A 12,274-nucleotide genomic window follows, 5' to 3' on the forward strand; every position below is an offset into this window, starting at 1 on the left:
CTTGGAATCTCTCTTCCTATAGGGAATAATGCAATCTGCTGTGGGAGGAAGTGACCATAGATTGGGAATAATGCAGGTAGAGAGACCTCTCAGGCCACTATAGGGATTGGAAAGCTGTGTAGGAGGAGTGAAACTTTCCTCTACCCTTTTAGGGTTTCTAGCCAGGCTTGAGAATTTAGTTGACCTAAGACAGATTAATAGGAGAAAAGAATGCACATTTTATTTAATCTTATTATATGTATATGGGAGTCTTAACAGGAAAATAATGATCTAAAAAGCAGTTAGGCCTAAGTGTTTAGTTTGTACAAAGAGTAGTAATTGTGAAATAGCAACTAACATACACGAGGAGACTAAAGGAAGATAAGGATTATTTTAACAAGGTCTGTTTGTACAGATTTCTCTTATCCTGGACTCCCCATTTTTGGTGACAAGATTGTTTATTTTTTCCTGGTAAAGGGATGGCACCTTTCATATGGGATAATTATCTGCTTTGGGGAAGAAAAAGGGAAGTCAGAGCCCCATTCTTACTTCAGTTGTTCTTCAAGTTCCTTGGCTGAAAATAGTTTTTATGCCATAGTGGCATATTTTGGGGTGGCATAGTCTCCCTTATAGTTGATATTCAGTTCCTTTTTGGGTGCCATGTGTCTTACCATTTTTTTTTTTTTCGCTGTCTTACCATTTATGGCACATTCTGGAAGAGATGGCTCAAGTGGGGTCTACAAATTGATAATGGAGAGCAAGTTTGTTGTTTGGGACGAATCACAAACCAGGAATAGGAGCCAAAGAAGCAAACTGAGAAACATCACGGAGAACATAGGATCTTGGTGAGAAAGAAAGGTACAACAAAACACTGTGAGAACGTTATGAAATCAGGAGTAATAAACAAAGTCTCATGTAGCAACATTACAAATGAAATTTTAGATTCCCCCATTCGAAGGTCTCTGGGAACTATGGGAAGGCTATTTTTCCCCTCTGAAAAACAGGGCCGGTTAGCTCAGTTGGTTAGAGCGTGGTGCTAATAACGCCAAGGTCGCGGGTTCGATCCCCGTACGGGCCACTTTCTCTGGTTTCCAGGAGGCCGACAACTCTTTTCTGTGGAAATTTGCCTCTTAACCTACACAGACCTGGGCATAGCGGGTAGAGTCCCGTTGCTATCGTGTCCAACTCTTTGCTATCTCTCGGACGGTAGAACTCCAGGCTTCTTTGACCACCACTGTGTCCGGGAGAATGCTATTTAACTAGCTCATCCTTTGGCGCCCCCTCCTCCCTTGGGCTTCCCACGTGGCTCAGTGGTAAAACAAACTGCCTGCCAAGGCGACCCCAGTTCGATCCTTGGGTCCGGAAGATCCCCTAGAGAAGGAAATGGCAACTCCCTCCAGTATTCTTGCTTCTTGCCTGGAAAATCCCACGGGCTAGAGGAGCCACCATATATAATCATGAAAAGATATGCAGACAGCGTCTCCAGGTTATCCAAGGCTTGGAGATTTCATAAATGGGAAGGATTTAGTAAGTGACAGACACTGAAACATACACAGAAAGGAGTTAGTATGAAGAGTAATATTAAAGAAAAAAATTAAGCTGGAACATCACTATTGTTAAATAAGGATGACCAAGTAATTCGTTGCCAAACCAAATAAGTTATTGATAGTGGAAGTAGGCTCCATTAACATCTATCTTAAGAAAACAGGCACAGAGTGAAACTGTCCCTGGATGTGTTCACCCACACCAGTGTTTCCACTGACACAAATACAAGTCCTCAGGGAGTGAAAGATTTAGAACGCAGGTGGAAGGGAGACGGTCTGAAGACAGTCTCTTCTGCCTAGTGGGAAAATGGAGCGGTAAGGATACAGTCAGATGAGGTGGGAAGGCCATAGGTTGACCTAACACAGGAATTTAAGGCACATTATCAATATTTTGGAAATAAAGTATTAAGATGACTGATGACCTCTTAGTCATGTTACATTTCCAAAGGGTCCTTCAAGACTGCACTGGGTAAGGTTAAATTTTAATTGTTCCTCCCACCCGTGTTTATTAGCTATGGATTCATCTGTCTATAGCTATCTGTAAGGTTCCTGAGATCAGTCCTGTGTGTTCATTGGAAGGACTGATGCTGAAGCTGAAACTCTAATACTTTGGCCACCTCCTGCGAAGCGTTGACTCATTAGGAAAGACCCTGATGTTGGGAGGGATCGGAGGCAGGAGGAGGGGACTACAGAGGATGAGATGGCTGCATGGCATCACCGACTCGATGGACATGAGTTTGAGTGAACTCCAGGAGTTGGAGATGGACAGGGAGGCCTGGCGAGCTGCGATTCACGGGTCGCAGAGTCGGACACGACTGAGCAACTGAACTGAACAGAACTGAACGTTTTCTGTAGGAGGGAGGCTGTCTCAGGTGCCCTCTACAGGACACTAGGAGCTGGGTCCGTGGAACATTCTAGGAAAGTTCATTTTAACCTTTGTGGAATGAGATGAATTCAACTAACTTCCAAATACAATCCACTCCGATTGAAGAAATTATAAAAAACCTCACAAAAACCCAGCAGTCCCACTGCCCGAGGTTTTCTTCGGCCTTGTTCTATTAACATGTCTGAGAGCCACCATCTTGAGACGTCAAACTTAAGGGAAAAAAAAAAAACACAATGACTAGCTTGCAGTCAACCCGCGGTTTTTCTGCCCCGGAACACCAAGCATAATACCTCTGGTTTATTTGCTTGTATGCAACAGCCCTTCTTATGACCAAGTGGGTGGCCCTGAAAAGGGCCGTTTTGGAACAAGCAGAAGCTTCGTGACTACAAGGCAACTTAGCCGCCGAAGCCGTAGAGGGTGCGTCCCTGACGCTTGAGCGCGTAGACCACATCCATGGCGGTGACAGTCTTGCGCTTAGCGTGCTCGGTGTAGGTGACCGCGTCTCGGATCACGTTCTCCAGAAAGACCTTCAGCACCCCGCGGGTCTCCTCGTAGATGAGCCCAGAAATGCGCTTCACACCCCCCCGACGAGCCAAACGGCGAATAGCCGGTTTCGTAATACCCTGGATATTATCCCGCAGAACCTTACGATGGCGTTTAGCGCCTCCTTTTCCGAGCCCCTTTCCTCCTTTACCTCTACCAGACATGATGAAAAGCAACTATTATCTTGTGCCAATACTCGAGCGCCAGCTGCAGCCCTCTATATAGCAGTTTTGCGGACCTTTTAGGAAACTGAAACAGCGAGGGCGGGAACTAGACTTCTGCCCCCGCCTCTTCCCTACCTTACTGGGTGTTTGCTACTGCCAAGAAGGGAAGGGGGCGTGGAGATGCTGTAGGGTGTCTGACCGTCCTGTTTCCTGGTTGGGGTCCAGAGTTGCTGGTTTTGTGGTCTCTAGACATGTCCCTGTGGGCTTTCTCAATTAATATTGTACAAGTTTCCTCACCATTTTTGTTATTTAATAGAAGGAGGCTGTTCTGCCACATCTGTCTATAAAAGGGAGAGAAAGCAGAGTAAAACTAATTGTAAATGGGAAGATTCTTTTAAAAATGTATTTCTTACAAACCCTAGCAATACTTCTAAAATTTGGCTGATCGTCAACGTTTCCGTTTGGTAAAGCTTTAGATATACATCGTTTCAACATTCTTGATAAAGCGGGAACTTCAGGACGGGGAGATAAAGTTAGTTGAATATCCACTCTATGCTGGAAAAGCACTATTTACATTGTGAACATGAAGAATCCCAGGCTTGAAGACCTAATTCTGTTCTAATAAGTAGCATTGTTGGGGTTAGAACTGATGCTTTCTGATTCTGGGGTCTAATGTCCTTGCCATCTACCATGAATCTATGTCAGTGAAGTATTGCAGATACAGCATGATGAATTGTGGTGAGTTAGTGACTAAGTCACATCCAAGTCTTTCGAACCCATGGATTGTAGCCCTCCAGGCTCCTCTCCATGGGATTTCCCTGGCAAGAATACTGCAGTGGGTTGCCACGGAATAGAACTTTGCAAATTAATTGCATTTTAAAAATTATTGACTGAAATGTTGTTCATGTTAAAAGGATAACTGAAGTTCTACACACCGATGATAGGATTGATAAGTTTACTAGGCAGATGCCAACATTTACTCACATTCCACAAAGTCACATTGAATGCCTTTTATGTAACTACAGAGGTCGAGGTCATTAAGAACAAACTCCCTTTGCTGGTGTTTACCATATAGCCAGTTAGAGGATTATTATTTCCTGAGTTACAAACTTTTGAGATTTATTTCAGGTGTGCTTACCTGTGGATTTAGACAATTTGTTCTCCCATGCTCTCCTTTTTGAGAAGGGCACTAAACAAGAATCATTGATTCATCCATTCAACAATTCAGGGTCTATTATATTCTAAATGCCCGTGTACAAAGAGTGCAGTAGTCGCAGGAGATACAAATTTGATCCTGAGTCAGGAAGATCTGTTGGAGTAGGAAATGGCAACCCACTGCAGTATTCTTGCCTTGGGAAATCCCACAGACTGAGGACCCTGGCGGGCTGCAGTCCATGATGTCACAAAGAGTCAGACATGATCGGTTGAGTAGGCCGGCTCAGAAGCTTAGACTTAGAGAATTTCAGGATCAACCCCAAGTCTACTGAAGTGATACAGCATTTTAAACAATATCTCCAAGTGGGTAGTTTGCTCAAACCACTTGGCCGGTTTGAGAGAGTTGTTTTAGAGCTGTGCTTTCCCACATTAGCCACTAGCCACATGTACTCATTTAAATTTAAATTAGTGACAATGAAATCAAATTAAAGAAACAATTTCTTCAGTCACTAACTACTGTTTAATCGGTGCCAAATAACCACAGGTAAGTGTAGTGGTTGTGCAGATACAAACACTTCTATCATTGTAGTAGGTTGTTTTAGGCTGTAATTTGATAGAAAATTTCTTCTGGAGAACTTCTAGCTCAGTCTGAGAAATGGAGTGTCGTAGATATATGAGAATGAGACTTGATGCTGGAACTGAGGATTGGCGTATTTTTGTTTTTTTTTTTTTTTTTTGTATTTTTGAAGTATAACAGAAATTAGTTAACTTCTAGATGTACCAGATATTACAGATAGAAGGACATTTAAAGAAGGAAATTGGAAATTTGAGCGTAGTGATGTTTTAGGAAATTAAATTAATAATATATATTTATGCTTAGAGGGGATTTTCAAGCAGGAGCATGTCCTCAGGTGAGATCATCTGACAGAAAATTAAAATGGATGTGATTTCTCATTACCTTTCTGAACACATGATTATATAACACAATGCTCTATTTGTTATATAGCCCTTATTTTAATTTTGGCCTTTTTGATATTTGGTAAACACAGTCACTTTTTTCCTTAAATTTTTGAAAGTTAATGAATTTTAGAATGCTTACATACAGCCCCCATGGCTTGCCCTGGTCCATACTACCTATATCTTTTACAGTCACTGGCTATGGTTGAGTGGGGTGTTGACACCAAAATTGAGAGGAGATGAAGTTGTGAGATGTCCATTAGTTGTCTCACTTTAGTTTTTCTTATTTATTTTTTACATCTGTAAAAATAGTTGAATTCTTAGTCTAGCAGAAAAATTCACGGTTTTAGTATCTATGTAGATTTAGGATTGAAAAGTAATAAACACAAGTTTTTTTTGTGTGTGGGCTATAAGTAATAGGAGAAAGTTTTCAAATTACAGTCCCATGGGGATGATCCTGCTTTCAAGAACCTTGTCCACACTATAGTTAGAGTGTAAGTACTTGGGTCTCAAGCAATAACAGTATCTATATGCAGCACAGCTCCATCATTCTATAAACATCTGGGGAAGAACTTTTCAGGTGAAATCATGTCTCAATTATTGTCCTTTAGGAAAGGCAGAGACCTATAAACAATGAAGGGAGTGGCCCTGAGCCCAATGTCTTCTCACTTATTTGGTACCTAAATAGCAATGGAACCAACAGTGGTTGCATAAAAAAGAAATTATGACATCTGCTGTAGGAAGAACTTTTCACCTGTCTTAAACTGAGTACATATAACTTAGGGAACAAATTCAACAAGTATCCAACAACTGATATTATGACTACAATGATTATCAAAATAGTAAAGTTTTAAACATCTGAATTTTACTTGTATCTTGAGGACTGATAGTATTAGGCTCTGGCCTGAAAAGGAATAGGGCCTATATAATGTGTTTGAAAAGGAAAGGGGCCTATATTACTGTTACTGTTGCTATTGACAGTGGTATCATTGAGGATGACAAGTAGCCCTTTTTTCCAGACACTCATAAAATACCTGTCCTGGGAAAACTGGAATGTTCTTTGGACAAAATTATAAGCGTCCCTCTTTATACACTGTATTTCTATTTGGTATATAACATGGTCTCAAGTCCCAGAGATTTAGTTTTAGACAGTGCCAGTCCACAATGACTATTGAAAAACAAACCAAGTGATTTCTCTGTAATTAGTTAAGTAGGAAGAGATGACATCTTTAAAACTGATTATCCTGTCTTGGAGTTATATGAGAAAATTCTCAAGTTACTATTGAACGTAGGCCAGAATAACTAGATTTTTGAAATCAGGGATATTTACTAGAAAAGAAATCACAACACCAAAATATCTTTCCTGTTTATTTACTTTGACAAACATGAGGCTTAGTTTCAGTATTTGATTATTTGATAGATGCTAATTTTGTGCTTAATAATCCCATATTTATGCAATTCCATTAGTTTTGCATGTTACAAAAAGATGGAGTAAATTAGCCATATTTGCAATGAAACGTTACTTCAGCTCCTCAGGTGAACATATTCAACCAATTAATTTAGGTTGTGACAGTCAGCTTTGTATTTTGCTGGTAAAAATTCAAGGAAAGTTATGAAGACTCAGGAAGTGATTTAAAGGAGAATTTTTTCTTCTAATCCCTGTGTGCCTATTTGCAATGTTGAAAACAGTTAAATCAAATATGTATTTTAAGTATCACTTTGGAATACAGGAAATATGTACACAATTGTATGCTAAATATTGGAGAAAAAAGGCAAAGGGATAGATTGTCATTAAGCAATTTACAATATTAACCCAGGTGTCTGTCTTTTGATCTTAGAGTTGGTTAATTGTTATAGACTGCCATTCTAGATCTTCATGATTTCACTTTTCATCATTGAGGATGGCATGAGGGATTTCTAATGCCCATTTTGGGTCTAAAAAATCTGTTACACTAAGTTTGAAAGAAGGTCTTAAAGACTCTGTTTGGGGCTATTTATCTAGAAAAACAAACGGAGCAGCCCCACACCTCATCCTTCCAAAAAACCCGTTTAAATCACGAAACACTGCAATCAAACCCAGTTTATAGTCTCGCACTCATAAACTTTTGTAAAAAGTCTATTTTTGCTAAAATAGTTATCCATCTTGTACGTAGAATTTTCTACCCCAGTGCCAATTCCCAGTGCTTAGTGCAAACAAGTTGCAGGAGAGCTGTGCTATTGCTCCCGCGAAAAAACCGATTTTCCTTGTATATTTCAGTAAAAATGAGGTTATTTATGTAGGGTTGAAAAGAAAACAATGTGTATGACAATGCCCTGGAAGAAAGATTTGCAAAGGAAACAGAGAGAACTAGTAATTTTAAGGAAAATCTGAAAGTTGTCTCATTTTGACCGAAGTTTCCAAGAGAGTTGGGGGAATCAGGAAAGTTTCAGGGAGCCGGTTTTGAAACTAGGTATAGCAAATAAGGCTGGAATGAAGCCTGAAGAGTCTCGGATCAGTTTCCCCCACATGCCTAATTATTTCGTGCCCAGATTTCTTATATTTTTCTTCTTTTTTGAGGGGCAAAAAACACAGCCACTCGGCAGAGCCGAGGAGTCCTCCCTAGCCGCGCGGCGCACAGAGCAGGCAACCAATCATCACTCAGCAACTCTCTATATAAACCCCCAGCCGGCGGCGCCCGGGACACGCCGTTCTGACAGTTTACGCTTAGTTTTTTTGTCTTTCCTGGCTAAACAGAAGCATGTCGGAGACGGCTCCGGTTGCTCCTGCTGCTCCCGCACCTGCAGAGAAAACACCTGTTAAGAAGAAGGCAAAGAAATCTGGCGCGGCCGCTGGAAAACGTAAGGCGTCCGGGCCCCCGGTGTCCGAGCTCATCACCAAGGCTGTCGCCGCTTCCAAGGAGCGCAGCGGCGTGTCTCTGGCTGCGCTCAAGAAGGCACTGGCTGCCGCCGGCTACGATGTGGAGAAGAACAACAGCCGCATCAAGCTGGGTCTTAAGAGCCTGGTGAGCAAGGGCACCCTGGTGCAGACCAAGGGCACTGGGGCTTCCGGCTCTTTCAAGCTCAACAAGAAGGCGGCCACCGGGGAGGCCAAGCCCAAGGCGAAGAAGGCGGGCGCGGCCAAGCCCAAGAAGGCTGCCGGGGCGGCTAAGAAACCCAAGAAAGCCACCGGTGCGGCCACTCCAAAGAAAGCTGCCAAGAAGACCCCTAAGAAAGCCAAGAAGCCAGCGGCAGGAGCCAAGAAAGTAACCAAGAGCCCGAAGAAGGCGAAGGCAGCCAAACCGAAGAAGCCGACTAAGAGTCCGGCCAAGGCCAAAGCCTCCAAGCCTAAAGTAGCTAAACCTAAAGCTGCCAAACCCAAGGCTACAAAGGCCAAGAAGGCGGTTTCCAAGAAGAAGTAAATCTTAAGTGGCACCTCCTGCTTTGAAAATCTCAAAGGCTCTTTTCAGAGCCACCCACTAATTTCAGGTGAAAGAGCTTAACCGGACATATATCCCTAGGTTTGCCAACGAATTTTGTAATAAAGGTAATTCTTTTTTTAAATTTGCCGCTCTACTGTGATTGGCCAGCTGCGTGTGCGTCCGGGTGCGCGCGCACCACAGGATCCGCACCGTGATGGTGGTCACCGTCCTCTTGGGCGAGCGCAGTGCTTCTGAAAAGCGCCACTTGTGACGGCCCTGGGCCTTAGCAGGGATGTTGAGCAGGACACTGCACTGTGTGATGGTAACGCGACCCCTAAGTCCCTCGATGAAGGTTTTAAGCTTTGGGGGTGGGGTAGGTAGTGTATGCCTTGTGGTGGGCCCCGTTCTCCGCCAGCTCCGGTATTCCTGCCTTGTACTCCAGCACCGCGGTCTGGTATATCGGGACCCCGGCCCCGACCCGGACGGAGTAGTTACCCTTTGGGAGCAGACGATGCACGCGGCCTCTGGGATCCTCGAGGAGCTGGTTTTCGGCCTTTGCTCGCGCTCTTCCGCCCCGTTTTCCTCCATATTTGTTAGGGGAAAAGTGCAACCTGAAGAACGGGTTATTACAGTCTGGATGTTTGTAAGGTTTTCTTTCCCATTGGTTTGTAGAGTCTAAGGAGAATTAGCCAATCAGGACGCACTCCTGGGTTTATTTGCTTGGTCTCCAGGAAAAAATACTGCGTCAATTAAAGATTGAGATATAAGGACTTGTGTTTACTTGGAAGCAGTTGAAAAGCTTGCATTTTTTTCCCCTCCTTCATGAATGCAGTCCTATTCCAGGGGACTTTGATACTACTGATATTCTGCCTGAATCTGCGTAATTGTTTCTACTATGCTGACAGTGTGAACTGCTCAGTCGTCTGACTTTTTTGCGACCCCATGGACTGTAGCCCACTAGGCTCCTCTGTCCTTGGGATTTTCCAGGCGAGGATCCTGGAGTGGATTGCCATTTCGCTCTCCAGGGGATCTTACCGACCCAGGGATCGAACCTGTATCTCCTGCATTGTAGGCGGATTTTTTACAGCTGAGCCACCGGAGGAGGCAACCCGAACATTAAGGTATAGTAAAAAAAAAAAAAAGTGTAAAAGCCACTCCTGGCAGTTTATAATTTACCCGTTTATCAAATTCTTTCCCGCTAAAATGTTGATAGGTCCCAGGGAGCCATGGTTGGCAGTCTCATATCTTTTGGGGGATAAGTAATAAATAGGGAGAGAGAAGTAATTAAGCTTTGGGAATCGCAAGGAGAATGCTTAGAGAGCTCCTCGAGCCGCAGCAACCAGGGCAAAATAAATGGTTCTAGGAAGATGGATGTTTCGTTATTTCCACTTTATCCTGTTTTTAATTTCAGGGGAATGCCACTGATTTACTGATGAATCTTGAGGAAAATGTCAGTTTTGTAGACCATTAGGGGGTTGTAAACATGGATGGGGAAAAATTACATCTTATAGCAAACTAAATGCTGTTAAGCATTTCCTTTTAGTATGTCTGGAAGCACAGGCAGTTACAATGGACTTTGCAGACCTTATTGAATTTTTCAACAGTGGCTGTCACAGATGTTTTTATGTCACTTTGATGAAGATATCTTGAAATAAAGTTGACGTCATTCTGAGTCCTTGAAACTGACATTTGTTATTCCACCTGTTGCTCCTTGTTATTTGATATGACTAATGAGGCACATTATATGTACTTAAATACATTTTAAAATTACATTTTAATATGCCTTTCCTATCCTGTATTGGTATCCTAAAAGATGATATTGAAAAGGTGTTTATAGGTTTCCTCAGGGTGTCCATAGAGTCTACCATACAAGTCATGAGTCCCTGAGCAAATTGTCAGTGGTTGAAAGGCTTCATCTTATTTATTTGCTTATAGCATACCCCCCACCCCCAAACACACACACACATACACTACACACACACCGCTTACTGGTTAATAGTTTATTCAATTTTAGTTTTTCAATTTTAAAGAAAAAAAATGTATGTAGCCCGTGATTATCTTTCTAGCTTTTCTAAATGAGATTTTATTTTTCATCCATTGCAGTTGCATTCCATACTTTATTCTTTATAGAAAGAGCCAAAAATCCTGCCTCTTAGGAGAGTGGTTTGGTTGAAAAGGCTATTTGGATAAATGGGAATATGTGATATGGTTACTCGAGTCTTTTTGAATAGATTGCACGAAGGGGGAAAGTTAAGAGGGAAGAGACCTGTGAGGTCTTTAGTACCAGAATGAGTTTGGGTGTTGATGAAGAATGATGAGGAATAAGAATTATGTGGGAATGTGACATTCAATAAGAGTGGTACTATACAGTATCTGTAGTTAATTACATTTTACAAAGCTCTCTGATGTGTACCTCACTATAAAGCTCTTGCAGTAGGTATAGCTAAAGTCCTTGTTTTATATTATTATTATTAGTGTGTACTGGGTGTCTTTTGGGATCTTAGTTCCCCAACCAGGGATTGAACCCAGCCTTTGCTGTGAAAGCACCAAGTCCCAACCACTGGACTACAAGGGAATTCCCAATGCTGTGTGTTTTACAGTTATGAAAATTGTGCCTTAGAAAGATGAAATGCCCAGCATCGTCTTGTCAATAAATAGTGCACCTGAGTCTCACAGTTTCTTTCTTCCTAGTGTCATTTTCTGTGCACTGCTCCCCATCTGTTATGCCTACTGGAAAAAGAGTTGTCTATTTCATTTTGATGCCCATCCAGAAAGACATAACTTCCATGTATTTCTGGTTTAGACCCTTTGTGAGCTATCCAATTCAGAATCCCTTTGGAATGTACCAGAAGCAATTAAACATCATTCACTCAATGCTCTTCTAGTTTTAGTCTGGTTTCTGTAAATTAATATTCATATTCCTTTCCCTTGGATAGTTTCTAATTTCCAAGGAAATCAGAACTTGTTTAAATCTTACTCCAGCTTCCCAAGTGTTGTTGCACTTAAAGCAGCTTAAAACGAACAACTTGGAAATAGGTAAAGAAGACAAAGATGGCTTCATATTCTGCACCAAGAAGATGAAAAATCAGAAAGCTTATTCCTGTCCCAAAGCCACATCCCTGGGAGAGCATTCTGAAACATTCATCCTTGGAGTTCTGATGCTCTTTTGGTGAACAAACATGGTCTATCAGGTACAGTGGCAATATCCAGGTTTAGGAAAACTCAACAGATCGACATTTAAAGATGACAAATATCGGACAGGAGCCAGTATGTGTAGTTGTCTGCAAAATATACTAAAAGGAAAAAAAAAGGTTTCGTAGCTTGGAAGCTGTGAAGGGCATGTTCATATTTTCTTAAACGCAGGAGGGTACTTAGGCATATGGTATAAATCTAAGCCAAATGTATTAATAATCTTTCAAGCCAGCCTGAAGTTACTATTTTTTTACTTCTACCTAGTAATTACCTGACTCGTTATAACTGCAGGAGGTAGACTGAGTTCATGTACACACGTGGAGGCCTTGATTACTCATGTCACTGGGTCACTAAAGCAGGTAGATGTTTATATAGTAGTAGTAGTGAAAGTCACTCCGTCGTGTCCAACTCTTGCAACCCCATGGAGTGGGGTCCACCAGGCTTCTCTGTCCATGG

At 42.1% G+C, this 12,274-nt stretch overlaps 2 protein-coding genes and 1 non-coding gene across 3 annotated transcripts; 2 read left to right on the forward strand and 1 right to left on the reverse strand.

Annotated features, from left to right (window-relative positions):
• The first annotated feature begins 983 nt into the window (after positions 1–983).
• TRNAI-AAU lies at positions 984–1,057 on the forward strand. Its single transcript has one exon. It is a non-coding gene; the product is annotated as a tRNA-Ile (tRNA).
• A 1,674-nt stretch (positions 1,058–2,731) lies between these two features.
• LOC122697506 (histone H4) lies at positions 2,732–3,138 on the reverse strand. The gene has a single exon (XM_043908332.1). It carries the CDS (start codon positions 3,114–3,116, stop codon positions 2,805–2,807), a length of 312 nt encoding a protein of 103 aa, XP_043764267.1. The 5' UTR covers positions 3,117–3,138; the 3' UTR covers positions 2,732–2,804.
• Positions 3,139–7,896: 4,758 nt separating this feature from the next.
• On the forward strand, positions 7,897–11,503 carry LOC122697484 (histone H1.3). The gene is made up of 2 exons (XM_043908310.1): positions 7,897–8,948; positions 9,614–11,503. The coding sequence occupies exon 1, from the start codon at positions 7,967–7,969 to the stop codon at positions 8,624–8,626; it is 660 nt and encodes a 219-aa protein (XP_043764245.1). The 5' UTR covers positions 7,897–7,966; the 3' UTR covers positions 8,627–8,948; positions 9,614–11,503.
• Positions 11,504–12,274: the final 771 nt, after the last annotated feature.

The sequence above is a fragment of the Cervus elaphus genome, chromosome 7 (genome assembly GCF_910594005.1).
Source record: "Cervus elaphus chromosome 7, mCerEla1.1, whole genome shotgun sequence".
Classification (NCBI taxonomy): domain Eukaryota; kingdom Metazoa; phylum Chordata; class Mammalia; order Artiodactyla; family Cervidae; genus Cervus; species Cervus elaphus.